Source organism: Portunus trituberculatus, chromosome 42 (assembly GCF_017591435.1).
Source record: "Portunus trituberculatus isolate SZX2019 chromosome 42, ASM1759143v1, whole genome shotgun sequence".
NCBI lineage: Eukaryota > Metazoa > Arthropoda > Malacostraca > Decapoda > Portunidae > Portunus > Portunus trituberculatus.
In genome coordinates this window covers 21,403,312-21,420,700 of record NC_059296.1, presented here as the reverse complement: position 1 = coordinate 21,420,700, position 17,389 = coordinate 21,403,312, and the positions used below count along the sequence as shown (strand labels likewise).

At 38.9% G+C, this 17,389-nt stretch overlaps 1 protein-coding gene across 19 annotated transcripts in view; it reads right to left on the bottom strand.

The window, feature by feature from the left end:
• Nucleotides 1-17,389, bottom strand: part of LOC123517573 (calcium-dependent secretion activator-like) — a 1,686,808-nt gene that overhangs the window by 1,396,901 nt on the left and 272,518 nt on the right. For all 19 annotated transcript variants that reach the window (XM_045277817.1, XM_045277814.1, XM_045277824.1 and 16 more), the window contains one exon: nt 2,466-2,545. In XM_045277817.1, coding sequence (XP_045133752.1) covers nt 2,466-2,545 — 80 coding nt within the window. The remainder of the gene's footprint in view (nt 1-2,465; nt 2,546-17,389) is intronic.

Below are 17,389 nucleotides of genomic sequence, written 5' to 3'. Positions count from 1 at the left end.
GGGAAAAAATAGCCAAAATATAGCCATAAAAAACCTAAACGTCTATTGACGTCCCCCAAGTCTTGCGTGATGAACGTCTATCGATGTGTCCCGAGTTTTGCGGGTTAAGTTGTTATTTTGGGCAATATAGTTAATTTCTATCATGCATACAATAAACATTGTATTTGTCTTATATTAAATCTATATTTGGTTGGTATTTAAAGCATGTTAATTTTTTTTTGGGGGGGAGGGTAAATTCATATCACAAGAACGAATTAATTTTACTTCCATTAATTTCTATGGGAAAAATTGATTTGATTTAAGATTTTTTTTATATACAACGATCGTCACGAAACAAATTAAAATCGTATGTCGAGGTACCACTGTATTTCCAGCTGAGAAAATTAGAAAATCATTTCAGTGCTACTATCTGTCGCATAATGCAAGAAACAAAACAAAGAAGAAAAGAAAAAAATTGAAGAGCTAGGGAAGTGTCATTGCAAAGGCTATACTTTCCTATCAACAATAAAACAGAACATAAACAAACACCACAACAGCTGATTTCCCACCCCTTGCTACTGAGTGGACATGACTACATCATTTCTCAATTTAGAAGGTAAATTTTGGAAATAAATAAATGAGCAGTGCCTCAGATGAATTGCTAGCCGATCGAGTCGCACTAGACAGTGAGAGCAGCACATGCAGCCATAACACATGGTAGCAGAGTGAGAGTATGTCTCGCCTGTAGGCAAAACATTCCATAGGGTGACACTGAAAAACAATAAATTAAATGTAGAATGTTAAGGATAACGATTAACAGTATTGATAGTCATGAGCAAGTTATGGTTTAAGGTTCTGTGTGAAGACATGGGTACCCCAGTGTCAAAGTGGTGATTTTAGTTTTGACTTAAAATTCACATTATATGTACGATATTACAAAATATAGAAAAAATACTGTTTGAAGAAATAATAAAGCTATCCCAATATGATTATATGAATGACAAGAAATGCATTATTCAGAGACAAACAACAGCAAATGTGAGATGCTTCCTTCCGACCAAAGATGGTATAATAATAGACTTTGCTAATTATAGCTCCACTGTATGTACAAAATACAGCATAGAATAAAGAATTGTTGGTTAGAAAATAAAAAGAAAGCACATAAATACTTAAAAAACTTACTATAAGGCATGAAAAAATAATACTTTAGGACATCTACTTGGTAACTCAACCCGTGTGTCTCAGCGTAGCTCCCAACTCCCTCCCTCTATCCTCCCCTTCCCACTGTCCGTAAAGTTTGGTGAACTTTCATAGATAGGATGTATGTATATAGAAAATATTTGTTTAAATTGGCTTTATCATTCAGTTTTGCAAATTTCTAAATTGAATCAAGTTGTTGCAGAGGTATGTGAGTATAGTACGGCATACCGACTTTCACTTATTGTTTCTTAATATGGAATACGGTTTAGAGTTAGCATTTTACCTACATGGTGGAGTGTTTTAGGTATAAGGTTTAGGTTCACGTTTCTCAATACCAGTCATAATGTGAAAATTAAGTTACTTATGCCATCCAATGATTCAAAATGCAAGAAATAACATTATCTATACAATGAAATGAACTTCCTAGCCTTCCAATGTAAATAACTGGCTGAAGCCAAAAATTCCTTGAATCTTTAAAAATACATAATGTGTGGATCAAGAGCTAAATATGCCGTCCAACTATTTGAAATGCAAGAAATAGCATTACCTATGTATACGATAAAACAACCTTGTTAGCCCTCCAATGTAAATAACTGTCCATAGGCAAACCTCAACCTTTACAGATTTGGGGTTAAAAGATTGTCTGTAGTTATAAAATGCATTTTTAAAAGCCATTATACATAAGGGTCGGAGTCAGAGCCGGGTGTTTTGAGTAAAGACTCCACAGCCCTGGTTTAGTCACAGGGCTGTGACTGAAGATGCACCTATCAACAGTTCTCACAAAGCACTTACCAAACATATATAGGTTGCTTTTTTTTTTCATTTTCATGTTACCATATCTGGGTTTGACTCTTAATTTGTGCTATACCTGGAAGTGAATATCTGTCTTTTTGGCTTTGCCAGGCCACTCCTTGTGGGCAAGATTATATGGATGACAGACACTCCATGGACACACTATAATTTGTTCAGAGATCATCTTTATTTGCAGACCAGATCTCTTTAGGTCAATGATCCAGATATTAGTGTGCATTCCTTTTCCTTACCTATATTGATAACTTATTGGGGTGAAAGGACATGGATGTGCAGGTTAAAGAGCAACAAAAAACAGGATGATGTGTGAGTCAGAGCCAAAATGACAGCTGATAAGGCTTTGTTTGGTATGCTCAGGAACAGTTTTCAACAATTTCAAAGTGCTCTAGAACTAGCCATATTAATAATTGTCATATGTAAGGGCTATCAACAGCAGTGACAATAGTAACACAGAAGAGATGATTCTGTATACTTACCTTTTATTATCATGTCAAACTTGGCCATCCAGGAGGTAAGTACGGTTTCCTTACTGAGGCCATCAATTTCTGGGAGAGACCTGTAGGGACAGAAGAGAAGCACTGTATCACATGTGAGCCCTGTTATGCCATGCGGGTGACAAACACATGTAAAAAATAATATGTACAAATCAAATCAAAGTGTATCCAGTGTACGGTAAAAGTCCAAAAGTTCAGAATCCAAAATTTAGGAACTTTCTGGCTGATCAATTGATGCTGAATTGAAATACTAAAAAGTTTTCTTTTCTTTTTTTATCAAAAAAGAAAAAAACACTGTGTGGGTATTTGTTCAGTAGCATCAGTTTGAATTTGTGGTTGTACACACCCTACTCCTATGCTTTCTCATACTTCCACATTGCATCCATAGATAGTTTGTATGCCCCTATATTTAACATACATGTATCACCACAATAGTATTGAGATATGATAGTCCAAAATAGTCTTCTCATTCTCATTTCTGCCTCTTCCCTATCCCTCTCCACCAAATACTTCTTAGCTTCATACTTCATAACTTTTGCTCATCTCTTCCCTCCTATGCTTATTTATGCATCCATTCTGCATTCATACTTAGACTAGAGTAGACTATACACTAATACAGCTACCTTGAATCCCTGTGAATCTACACTTAACCCTCTGCTATTATGCCTTCCACTATCACATTTTATTGTTATCGCATATGCTTAAAAAGTTGCACATATGTCTATATCATACATGAAATTACTGCTATCACATGCCAGTCACTCAAAAACTATCAGGTTATGACATTACATGATAGTTGAGTTTCTCTGTATACTTTAATTGAGAAATAGTTCTTCACATATTTCCCCAATCTATCCATCCACCTTAGCTCCTAATCATCCACATGAAGTACTGTATTTAACAGCATATTGGATGCATCTTTTTCCAGTACTTTTACTTGCATGCATCATTATTTAATTATTGGTATTATTATTGTTGCACCGTCAGCCTTCCCATTAGTATCAAGAGGAATGGAAAAGGACAAATATAGTCTTGATATACAGTGTTCCCTCACTATTTCGCGGTTCGACTTTCGCAGCTTCACTGTTTCGCGGTTTTTATATATACTCGTAGATACGTTCTGCCGATTTTTCGCTATATCACGGGGTCTGTGGCGTCACTTACAAATACTGTATGTATAGTAATTCGGTAAGTTGGTGTGTAATAACAACGAAAATGTACGTAAAGCACTGTATATGTATTGTTCGTATACATATGCAGCCTCACTCAACATCTTTCCTTGTTTTATCCAAGGCCCATAGAATAGAAGGTCGACCTACACACAGCTCTAAGGGGAAAAGAGCTGGGGCTAGTGAAGTCAGTGGGCTCACCAACAGGGGAGCTTCCTCCCAGGATGTGTCTTTCTTGTATGGAAACCTCACGCTCTCCCTCTGCCCACTGAGCAAATCATAATTATCTGGCACAGGTGACAAATTTTGTGAAGGCTTCTCTGCCTCCTATTACCGCCCCACATACTCTACTTGCCAGCAGGTCTCTCTCTCTCTCTCTCTCTCTCTCTCTCTCTCTCTCTCTCTCTCAACTGTCAGAGCACTCTCTTTGGCCATTGCATCATTATCATATTTAATGATATCAATACTCTTGCTGTTATTAATTATTATTATTATTATTATTACTATTATTAAACTTTAGTTCTTATTATTATTAATATCAATATAGTGTTGCTGTTTTCGTTATTATTATTATTATTATTATTATTATTTCATTTTTACGTTACATATATAACTGAGGCAATTTATATCTACACAAGTAACTGAATGAAGACCTCTCAATAACTAGACATCAGAAATTTACTAATGTCTTGTATCAAAATCGTGTGTCTTCCTGTATATCATCCATTGTAATATTTTCTTCATCATACATTTCATTTTCTATATATTAGCCAACGGCGATTGCACCATCTCACGCAGCGCGAACATTCCATACACACATTCCACTGTCACCACACCTTCCTCATTTCATGGTGCCGGACCCAATCAGTTTGAACCTTCTATTTGACGTCATGGCGCTGGGTTGGGTCAGCCAATCACCGAGGTCGTGACCCAGCGCCCCTCAGGTCAGGCCGGCTCGCATTCACCCTCTCTCGCTCTCATTCTCTGACCGTCCACACCTTGGAAAAGGATGCAACATCATCTCATCTGCAAGGCAAGGCGTGGGTGCTCGGTTTTCTTTGTTGTGTGTGTGTGTGGTTATTTTCAATAGAGGTATAAGCTTCCTCGTGTGTTTCATCTTCCCTCATCGTACTTACATAAGGACACATCATCATGAAACTCTCTCGGCCAGTCATCTCTCCCAACGGCAGGCACAGGTATCAACAAACCGGTTGGTGGCCCAAAAATAAAAACATACTGTATATCAATACAGTCTTAAAGGGGCAAAATTACCAGGAAAAAAAAAATAATGGTTTTCATCTATCACATACTACATATTATATAATACTGATAATTAAAACAGTCATGCACTGCACAACTCGGCATTGTGACCGATGTTGGCGCGGAACAGAGAGAGAATGGGAGAGAGAAAAACATGTGAACATCTACCCGGCAGCTTGCTAACTGAACCAACGCCCCCGCTCTGACCACTTGTGAACCCACTGATGTCACGGATGCTCATATTAGACCCATTTTGAATGCCTCGTTCCATCTTGCCAGTCTCGTCCATGATGCTGACTGTTTCGCATACTGTATCTTGTTGTTGTGTTCACGATAACTTTTTTTGTTTAAGTAGTGATTCGTTAAGCCCTTACAATACCACCTAAGCCCTGTGCCCCTGCCCCTGAGAAAGCTTCCTCTAGTAAGCCCAAGAGGAAGAGGAAGATGATGACCATCAGTGAAAAAGTTAAACTTTTGCATATGATCAAAGAGGGCAGAAGAGTGTTATGTATCGTGTGTGTGTGTGTGTGTGTGTGTATTTACCTAATTTACCTAATTGTAACATACGGGAAAGGAGCTATGCTCGTACTGTCCCGTCTCCATATCTACTAATGTCCAGCTTTTTCTTAAAATCATGAATATTCCTTGCGTTGACCACTTCCACGTCTAAACTATTCCATGCTTCCATCCTTCTATGAGGGAAGCTATATTTTTTCACATCTCTCCTATAAGTGGCCATTTTAGTTTTTCCCATGCCCTCTCGACATTCTTTCATTCCACATACACAGATCTTCCCTATCCATTTTTCCATGCCAATCATCACTCTGTATATTGCTATCAGGTCTCCCTTTCTCTTCTGTTTTCCAGGGTCGGAAGTTGCATTCTTTTCAGTCTGTCTTCATAAGTCAAATCTCTTAAGTCAGGCACCATTTTGTTGCAGCCCTCTGTACTTTCTCTAGTTTCCTTATGTGTTTCTTTAAGTTCGAGCCCACTGTATTGTTGCATATTCAAGCCTCGGTCTTATCATTGCAGTAATTATTTTCTTCATCATTTCTTCATCTAAATATACGAACGCCACTCTTATGTTCCTCAATAAGTTCAATACTTCTCCAATTATTTTGTTTATATGTCTCTCTGGCGATAGGTCATTGGTAATTGTCACCCCAAGGTCTTTTTCTTCATGACTGGTTTTATGTCTTCATTTCCTATCTTGTACATACTCCTGATTCTTCTTTCACTCTTGCCAAACTCTATTTTCTTGCATTTTGTCGTGTTGAACTCCATTTGCCATGTACAGCTCCATTTCCATATTCTGTCCAAGTCTTCCTGGAGTAGTTCGCAATCTTTGTCACATCTCACTTTTCTTAACAATTTTGCATCGTCTGCAAATAGGCTCACATAACTGGACACCCCATCCACCATGTCATTTATGTAGACCGCGAACATTACTGGTGCCAACACTGATCCCTGTGGAACTCCACTCTCCACCAAGCCCCATTCTGATGGTCTGTCCTTAATTATTGTTCTCATTTCTCTTCCTACCAAAAGTCTTCCATCCATTTTAGTAAACTGCCATGCACTCCTCCTACCATTTCAAGTTTCCAGATCAGTCTCCGGTGTGGTACCTTATCAAAGGCCTTTTTTAAATCCAGATATATTCCATCAGCCCAACCATCTCTTTCCTGTATTACATCTATCACCCTCGAATAGTAACATATCAGGTTTGTCGTGCATGAACGCCCTTTTCTAAAACCAAATTGACACTCACAAAGTATGTCATTTTTCTCCAAGAAGTCTGTCCATCTATTCTTCACCACCCTCTCACACATCTTAGCTACCACACTTGTAAGTGACACTGGTCTATAGTTCAATGGGTCTCTCTTGTTACCTGATTTATAGATTGGGACAATGTTAGCTCTTTTCCAGTCTTGGGGCACTACACCTTCCCTTAATGAGGCATCAATTACTTCACAAACTTTTTCTGCCAGTTGCTCCTGCATTCTCTTAAAATCCATCCTGATACCCCATCAGGTCCCACAGCTTTTCTCACTTCTAAACTCCCCATCATATTCTTGATCTCCTCCACAGTTACTTGAAACTCCTTCATAATCCCTTTCTGTTCCATTACCAGTGGTTTGTCAAAAGCAGTCTCCTTTGTGAATACCTTCCGAAAGCATCCATTCATAGCCTCTGCCATTTCCTGGGATCTTCACTGCATACTCCATTTACTTCTAAACTTTCAATACTTTCTCTATTTTTGATGTTGTTGTTCACATGTCTGTAAAAAGCCTTGGTTGGTCTTTACATTTATCAATTATATCCTTTTCTTGTTTCTTTCTTTCTTCTCTTCTAATCAACACATATTCATTTCTTGCTCTTTTGTAACTTTCCCACTGCTTAATCCGTCTTTTCCTTCTCCACCTCTTCCATGCATCCTCTTTTCTTGTTCTAGCCTTTTCACATCTATCGTTAAACCAGTCCTGCTTTCCAACTTCTCTATGTTGTCTTATTGGTACAAATTTTTCTCACCTTCTTTGTATATTTTTATAAATTCCTTCCACTTTTCATTTGCTCCTTAGCACTCTTGAATTTCATCCAATTTGTCTCTTGAAAGAATTTCTTTAGGTTTCCAAAATCTGTCTTGGCATAATTCCATCTTCCCACTTTATATTCTTCATTTCTTCTAGATTTCTCTTCATCTATCACCTTGAACTCCAAAACTGCATGATCACTCTTTGCTAAAGGGCACTCCACCCTCATCTCCTCAATGACCATTGGCTCTGTACTAAAGACCAAGTCCAGTCTTGACGATGCTCCTCTCCTCCAAACCTAGTATCTTCTTTGACCCACTGAGTTAACACATTTTCCATTGCCAGTGTCAATAGTGTATTTCCCATGTTGTCTCTGATCCTTCCATTGACCAGTCCTCCCAACACACCTCTTTACAATTAAAATCTCCCATCATTATAGTTCGTTCACAGCCACCCAACATTTCTTCCAGACATGTTCCTGTATCACTTATCATTTCTTCATATTCCTGTACTGACCATGCATTTGTCTTAGGTGGTACGTACACCACTATGTAGTGCCTCTTTTTCCTTCATTAGTTTCTGCTCTGATCTTTAGCACTTCTGCCTTTCCCATACCTTCTTTCACTTGATCCACCTTTATATCTTTTTAACCAGCAACATCACTCCTCCTCCCATCTTACCTACTCTATTTCTTTTCCAAACATTATATTTCCTTCTCCAACCATCATCAGGTCTTCTCCTCTCTCAGTTTTGTTTCAGTAAGACCCACAATATCTGGGTTCTTGTCCTCAAGTAATCGTTGAGTTCTAAAATCCCGATATCACTCCATTTATGTTGGAATACATTACATTCCGCTCATACGTAAGTTTCTTTAGTCCTTTCTTGCTGTACTTTTCTGGGTTATGAACCACTTCCTCAGTCTCATATCCAAGATTCTCCAGAAAACTCTTTCTTCTCCTCTTCTGTCCTCTCTTCATTTTTTTCAAAGCCTCCTTTCTCAACTCATTTAACATTTCTCTTCCTTTTCACCGAGATCTCTTCTCAACCAAATCTTCCTTGTTGTTTCCTGCTGGGCTAGCCTCCATGACTTCTCCACCAATTCATCTACATCCTTTTGTGACTTAAGTTTGATTCTTATTGGCCTCATACCTTCTCTTGTGAACTTTCCAATTCTATGGAAGTCCTCTATTTCTTGTACTAGGTCTTTTCCTCCTCCTGCACCACATTAATGATATTATTTATCACCTTTTTATGTTTTTCTCTCTCCATTTTACTCGGTGTCTTATCCTCCTCCACACCAAATATCACCACACATCTCTTTTGTCTACAGTTTCCTCACCAATGTCTCATTTGACTTAATAACCTTCACCACTTTCTCAGCAATCTTCTCTTCTATGATCTGTTGATCTATAATTTCAGCAAGGCCCAAAGTTTTCTCCCAGACTCTTTGATTTCCTTTTCCAGACTTGCAACTTTGTAATTTACCTCCTTTCTTTCCACTTCCTGACTTTTTTCCATTCAGCCTGCTTCTCCATCACTTTTCCTAGAGATTCTCCACATTTTTCGCAATTCACTTTAATTAGCTTAACTTCCTCTTTCAGTGCTTCATTTTCCTTCTTCATATCGGCACACTCTTTCATTACATTGTCATAACTCGTTTCCAGGCCCCCATACTTTTCAAACAGTTTTTCAATTTTACCTTCCAACTCCAGAATTTTCTTCACATAAGCGCTCTTCTCCATTATTCCTTGAAATCCTGTGAAGTCTGATTCATCTTTCGAGTTCACGGCCGCCATGTTGCGCAGATGTAAACAAACCAGCTGATGGCTCAAACGCAGGCTACAGTTTATATTTACCTTCCCTGGACATTATTTTGCTAATCAACAGTTAACATGACTATATGGAGACGGGACAAACATTACCAGCTCCTTTCCCACCTTGGTTACTCTTAGGCAATGGTAACTGTAGAATTAGAGATGATTGCTCTGGAGCTCAGCGACCACATCCGCCATCGACGATGTCCCGTGTGTGTGTGTGTGTGTGTGTGTATTTACCTAATTGTATTTACCTAATTGTAACATACGGGAAAAGAGCTATGCTCGTGTTGTCCCGTCTCCATATCTATTAATGTCCAGCTTTTTCTTAAAATCATGAATATTCCTTGCGTTGACCACTTCCACGTCTAAACTATTCCATGCTTCCACCCTTCTATGAGGGAAGCTATATTTTTTCACATCTCTCCTATAAGTGGCCATTTTAGTTTTTCCCATGCCCTCTCGACATTCTTCCATTCCACATACACAGATCTTCCCTATCCATTTTTCCATGCCAATCATCACTCTGTATATTGCTATCAGGTCTCCCTTTCTCTTCTGTTTTCCAGGGTTGGAAGTTGCATTCTTTTCAGTCTGTCTTCATAAGTCAAATCTCTTAAGTCAGGCACCATTTTCGTTGCAGCCCTCTGTACTTTCTCTAGTTTCCTTATGTGTTTCTTTAAGTTCGAGCCCACTGTATTGTTGCATATTCAAGCCTCGGTCTTATCATTGCAGTAATTATTTTCTTCATCATTTCTTCATCTAAATATACGAACGCCACTCTTATGTTCCTCAATAAGTTCAATACTTCTCCAATTATTTTGTTTATATGTCTCTCTGGCGATAGGTCATTGGTAATTGTCACCCCAAGGTCTTTTTCTTCATGACTGGTTTTATGTCTTCATTTCCTATCTTGTACATACTCCTGATTCTTCTTTCACTCTTGCCAAACTCTATTTTCTTGCATTTTGTCGTGTTGAACTCCATTTGCCATGTACAGCTCCATTTCCATATTCTGTCCAAGTCTTCCTGGAGTAGTTCGCAATCTTTGTCACATCTCACTTTTCTTAACAATTTTGCATCGTCTGCAAATAGGCTCACATAACTGGACACCCCATCCACCATGTCATTTATGTAGACCGCGAACATTACTGGTGCCAACACTGATCCCTGTGGAACTCCACTCTCCACCAAGCCCCATTCTGATGGTCTGTCCTTAATTATTGTTCTCATTTCTCTTCCTACCAAAAGTCTTCCATCCATTTTAGTAAACTGCCATGCACTCCTCCTACCATTTCAAGTTTCCAGATCAGTCTCCGGTGTGGTACCTTATCAAAGGCCTTTTTTAAATCCAGATATATTCCATCAGCCCAACCATCTCTTTCCTGTATTACATCTATCACCCTCGAATAGTAACATATCAGGTTTGTCGTGCATGAACGCCCTTTTCTAAAACCAAATTGACACTCACAAAGTATGTCATTTTTCTCCAAGAAGTCTGTCCATCTATTCTTCACCACCCTCTCACACATCTTAGCTACCACACTTGTAAGTGACACTGGTCTATAGTTCAATGGGTCTCTCTTGTTACCTGATTTATAGATTGGGACAATGTTAGCTCTTTTCCAGTCTTGGGGCACTACACCTTCCCTTAATGAGGCATCAATTACTTCACAAACTTTTTCTGCCAGTTGCTCCTGCATTCTCTTAAAATCCATCCTGATACCCCATCAGGTCCCACAGCTTTTCTCACTTCTAAACTCCCATCATATTCTTGATCTCCTCCACAGTTACTTGAAACTCCTTCATAATCCCTTTCTGTTCCATTACCAGTGGTTTGTCAAAAGCAGTCTCCTTTGTGAATACCTTCCGAAAGCATCCATTCATAGCCTCTGCCATTTCCTGGGATCTTCACTGCATACTCCATTTACTTCTAAACTTTCAATACTTTCTCTATTTTTGATGTTGTTGTTCACATGTCTGTAAAAAGCCTTGGTTGGTCTTTACATTTATCAATTATATCCTTTTCTTGTTTCTTTCTTTCTTCTCTTCTAATCAACACATATTCATTTCTTGCTCTTTTGTAACTTTCCCACTGCTTAATCCGTCTTTTCCTTCTCCACCTCTTCCATGCATCCTCTTTTCTTGTTCTAGCCTTTTCACATCTATCGTTAAACCAGTCCTGCTTTCCAACTTCTCTATGTTGTCTTATTGGTACAAATTTTTCTCACCTTCTTTGTATATTTTTATAAATTCCTTCCACTTTTCATTTGCTCCTTAGCACTCTTGAATTTCATCCAATTTGTCTCTTGAAAGAATTTCTTTAGGTTTCCAAAATCTGTCTTGGCATAATTCCATCTTCCCACTTTATATTCTTCATTTCTTCTAGATTTCTCTTCATCTATCACCTTGAACTCCAAAACTGCATGATCACTCTTTGCTAAAGGGCACTCCACCCTCATCTCCTCAATGACCATTGGCTCTGTACTAAAGACCAAGTCCAGTCTTGACGATGCTCCCTCTCCTCCAAACCTAGTATCTTCTTTGACCCACTGAGTTAACACATTTTCCATTGCCAGTGTCAATAGTGTATTTCCCATGTTGTCTCTGATCCTTCCATTGACCAGTCCTCCCAACACACCTCTTTACAATTAAAATCTCCCATCATTATAGTTCGTTCACAGCCACCCAACATTTCTTCCAGACATGTTCCTGTATCACTTATCATTTCTTCATATTCCTGTACTGACCATGCATTTGTCTTAGGTGGTACGTACACCACTATGTAGTGCCTCTTTTTCCTTCATTAGTTTCTGCTCTGATCTTTAGCACTTCTGCCTTTCCCATACCTTCTTTCACTTGATCCACCTTTATATCTTTTTAACCAGCAACATCACTCCTCCTCCCATCTTACCTACTCTATTTCTTTTCCAAACATTATATTTCCTTCTCCAACCATCATCAGGTCTTCTCCTCTCTCAGTTTTGTTTCAGTAAGACCCACAATATCTGGGTTCTTGTCCTCAAGTAATCGTTGAGTTCTAAAATCCCGATATCACTCCATTTATGTTGGAATACATTACATTCCGCTCATACGTAAGTTTCTTTAGTCCTTTCTTGCTGTACTTTTCTGGGTTATGAACCACTTCCTCAGTCTCATATCCAAGATTCTCCAGAAAACTCTTTCTTCTCCTCTTCTGTCCTCTCTTCATTTTTTTCAAAGCCTCCTTTCTCAACTCATTTAACATTTCTCTTTCCTTTTCACCGAGATCTCTTCTCAACCAAATCTTCCTTGTTGTTTCCTGCTGGGCTAGCCTCCATGACTTCTCCACCAATTCATCTACATCCTTTTGTGACTTAAGTTTGATTCTTATTGGCCTCATACCTTCTCTTGTGAACTTTCCAATTCTATGGAAGTCCTCTATTTCTTGTACTAGGTCTTTTCCTCCTCCTGCACCACATTAATGATATTATTTATCACCTTTTTATGTTTTTCTCTCTCCATTTTACTCGGTGTCTTATCCTCCTCCACACCAAATATCACCACACATCTCTTTTTGTCTACAGTTTCCCTCACCAATGTCTCATTTGACTTAATAACCTTCACCACTTTCTCAGCAATCTTCTCTTCTATGATCTGTTGATCTATAATTTCAGCAAGGCCCAAAGTTTTCTCCCCAGACTCTTTGATTTCCTTTTCCAGACTTGCAACTTTGTAATTTACCTCCTTTCTTTCCACTTCCTGACTTTTTTCCATTCAGCCTGCTTCTCCATCACTTTTCCTAGAGATTCTCCACATTTTCGCAATTCACTTTAATTAGCTTAACTTCCTCTTTCAGTGCTTCATTTTCCTTCTTCATATCGGCACACTCTTTCATTACATTGTCATAACTCGTTTCCAGGCCCCCATACTTTTCAAACAGTTTTTCAATTTTACCTTCCAACTCCAGAATTTTCTTCACATAAGCGCTCTTCTCCATTATTCCTTGAAATCCTGTGAAGTCTGATTCATCTTTCGAGTTCACGGCCGCCATGTTGCGCAGATGTAAACAAACCAGCTGATGGCTCAAACGCAGGCTACAGTTTATATTTACCTTCCTGGACATTATTTTGCTAATCAACAGTTAACATGACTATATGGAGACGGGACAAACATTACCAGCTCCTTTCCCACCTTGGTTACTCTTAGGCAATGGTAACTGTAGAATTAGAGATGATTGCTCTGGAGCTCAGCGACCACATCCGCCATCGACGATGTGTGTGTGTGTGTGTGTGTGTGTGTGTGTGTATTTACCTAATTGTATTTACCTAATTGTAACATACGGAAAAGAGCTATGCTCGTGTTGTCCCGTCTCCATATCTATTAATGTCCAGCTTTTTCTTAAAATCATGAATATTCCTTGCGTTGACCACTTCCACGTCTAAACTATTCCATGCTTCCACCCTTCTATGAGGGAAGCTATATTTTTCACATCTCTCCTATAAGTGGCCATTTTAGTTTTTTCCCATGCCCTCTCGACATTCTTCCATTCCACATACACAGATCTTCCCTATCCATTTTTCCATGCCAATCATCACTCTGTATATTGCTATCAGGTCTCCCTTTCTCTGTTTTCCAGGGTTGGAAGTTGCATTCTTTTCAGTCTGTCTTCATAAGTCAAATCTCTTAAGTCAGGCACCATTTTCGTTGCAGCCCTCTGTACTTTCTCTAGTTTCCTTATGTGTTTCTTTAAGTTCGAGCCCACTGTATTGTTGCATATTCAAGCCTCGGTCTTATCATTGCAGTAATTATTTTCTTCATCATTTCTTCATCTAAATATACGAACGCCACTCTTATGTTCCTCAATAAGTTCAATACTTCTCCAATTATTTTGTTTATATGTCTCTCTGGCGATAGGTCATTGGTAATTGTCACCCCAAGGTCTTTTTCTTCATGACTGGTTTTATGTCTTCATTTCCTATCTTGTACATACTCCTGATTCTTCTTTCACTCTTGCCAAACTCTATTTTCTTGCATTTTGTCGTGTTGAACTCCATTTGCCATGTACAGCTCCATTTCCATATTCTGTCCAAGTCTTCCTGGAGTAGTTCGCAATCTTTGTCACATCTCACTTTTCTTAACAATTTTGCATCGTCTGCAAATAGGCTCACATAACTGGACACCCCATCCACCATGTCATTTATGTAGACCGCGAACATTACTGGTGCCAACACTGATCCCTGTGGAACTCCACTCTCCACCAATCCCCATTCTGATGGTCTGTCCTTAATTATTGTTCTCATTTCTCTTCCTACCAAAAGTCTTCCATCCATTTTAGTAAACTGCCATGCACTCCTCCTACCATTTCAAGTTTCCAGATCAGTCTCCGGTGTGGTACCTTATCAAAGGCCTTTTTTAAATCCAGATATATTCCATCAGCCCAACCATCTCTTTCCTGTATTACATCTATCACCCTCGAATAGTAACATATCAGGTTTGTCGTGCATGAACGCCCTTTTCTAAAACCAAATTGACACTCACAAAGTATGTCATTTTTCTCCAAGAAGTCTGTCCATCTATTCTTCACCACCCTCTCACACATCTTAGCTACCACACTTGTAAGTGACACTGGTCTATAGTTCAATGGGTCTCTCTTGTTACCTGATTTATAGATTGGGACAATGTTAGCTCTTTTCCAGTCTTGGGGCACTACACCTTCCCTTAATGAGGCATCAATTACTTCACAAACTTTTTCTGCCAATTGCTCCTGCATTCTCTTAAAATCCATCCTGATACCCCATCAGGTCCCACAGCTTTTCTCACTTCTAAACTCCCCATCATGTTCTTGATCTCCTCCACAGTTACTTGAAACTCCTTCATAATCCCTTTCTGTTCCATTACCAGTGGTTTGTCAAAAGCAGTCTCCTTTGTGAATACCTTCCGAAAGCATCCATTCATAGCCTCTGCCATTTCCTGGGATCTTCACTGCATACTCCATTTACTTCTAAACTTTCAATACTTTCTCTATTTTTGATGTTGTTGTTCACATGTCTGTAAAAAGCCTTGGTTGGTCTTTACATTTATCAATTATATCCTTTTCTTGTTTCTTTCTTTCTTCTCTTCTAATCAACACATATTCATTTCTTGCTCTTTTGTAACTTTCCCACTGCTTAATCCGTCTTTTCCTTCTCCACCTCTTCCATGCATCCTCTTTTCTTGTTCTAGCCTTTTCACATCTATCGTTAAACCAGTCCTGCTTTCCAACTTCTCTATGTTGTCTTATTGGTACAAATTTTTCTCACCTTCTTTGTATATTTTTATAAATTCCTTCCACTTTTCATTTGCTCCTTAGCACTCTTGAATTTCATCCAATTTGTCTCTTGAAAGAATTTCTTTAGGTTTCCAAAATCTGTCTTGGCATAATTCCATCTTCCCACTTTATATTCTTCATTTCTTCTAGATTTCTCTTCATCTATCACCTTGAACTCCAAAACTGCATGATCACTCTTTGCTAAAGGGCACTCCACCCTCATCTCCTCAATGACCATTGGCTCTGTACTAAAGACCAAGTCCAGTCTTGACGATGCTCCTCTCCTCCAAACCTAGTATCTTCTTTGACCCACTGAGTTAACACATTTTCCATTGCCAGTGTCAATAGTGTATTTCCCATGTTGTCTCTGATCCTTCCATTGACCAGTCCTCCCAACACACCTCTTTACAATTAAAATCTCCCATCATTATAGTTCGTTCACAGCCACCCAACATTTCTTCCAGACATGTTCCTGTATCACTTATCATTTCTTCATATTCCTGTACTGACCATGCATTTGTCTTAGGTGGTACGTACACCACTATGTAGTGCCTCTTTTTCCTTCATTAGTTTCTGCTCTGATCTTTAGCACTTCTGCCTTTCCCATACCTTTTTTCACTTGATCCACCTTTATATCTTTTTTAACCAGCAACATCACTCCTCCTCCCATCTTACCTACTCTATTTCTTTTCCAAACATTATATTTCCTTCTCCAACCATCATCAGGTCTTCTCCTCTCTCAGTTTTGTTTCAGTAAGACCCACAATATCTGGGTTCTTGTCCCTCAAGTAATCGTTGAGTTCTAAAATCCCCGATATCACTCCATTTATGTTGGAATACATTACATTTCGCTCATATGTAAGTTTCTTTAGTCCTTTCTTGCTGTACTTTTCTGGGTTATGAACCACTTCCTCAGTCTCATATCCAAGATTCTCCAGAAAACTCTTTCTTCTCCTCTTCTGTCCTCTCTTCATTTTTTTCAAAGCCTCCTTTCTCAACTCATTTAACATTTCTCTTTCCTTTTCACCGAGATCTCTTCTCAACCAAATCTTCCTTGTTGTTTCCTGCTGGGCTAGCCTCCATGACTTCTCCACCAATTCATCTACATCCTTTTGTGACTTAAGTTTGATTCTTATTGGCCTCATACCTTCTCTTGTGAACTTTCCAATTCTATGGAAGTCCTCTATTTCTTGTACTAGGTCTTTTCCCTCCTCCTGCACCACATTAATGATATTATTTATCACCTTTTTTATGTTTTTCTCTCTCTCCATTTTACTCGGTGTCTTATCCTCCTCCACACCAAATATCACCACACATCTCTTTTTGTCTACAGTTTCCCTCACCAATGTCTCATTTGACTTAATAACCTTCACCACTTTCTCAGCTATCTTCTCTTCTATGATCTGTTGATCTATAATTTCAGCAAGGCCCAAAGTTTTCTCCCAGACTCTTTGATTTCCTTTTCCAGACTTGCAACTTTGTAATTTACCTCCTTTCTTTCCACTTCCTGACTTTTTTCCATTCAGCCTGCTTCTCCATCACTTTTCCTAGAGATTCTCCACATTTTTCGCAATTCACTTTAATTAGCTTAACTTCCTCTTTCAGTGCTTCATTTTCCTTCTTCATATCGGCACAGTCTTTCTTTACATTGTCATAACTCGTTTCCAGGCCCCATACTTTTCAAACAGTTTTTCAATTTTACCTTCTAACTCCAGAATTTTCTTCACATAAGCGCTCTTCTCCATTATTCCTTGAAACCCTGTGAAGTCTGATTCATCTTTCGAGTTCACGGCCGCCATGTTGCGCAGATGTAAACAAACCAGCTGATGGCTCAAACGCAGGC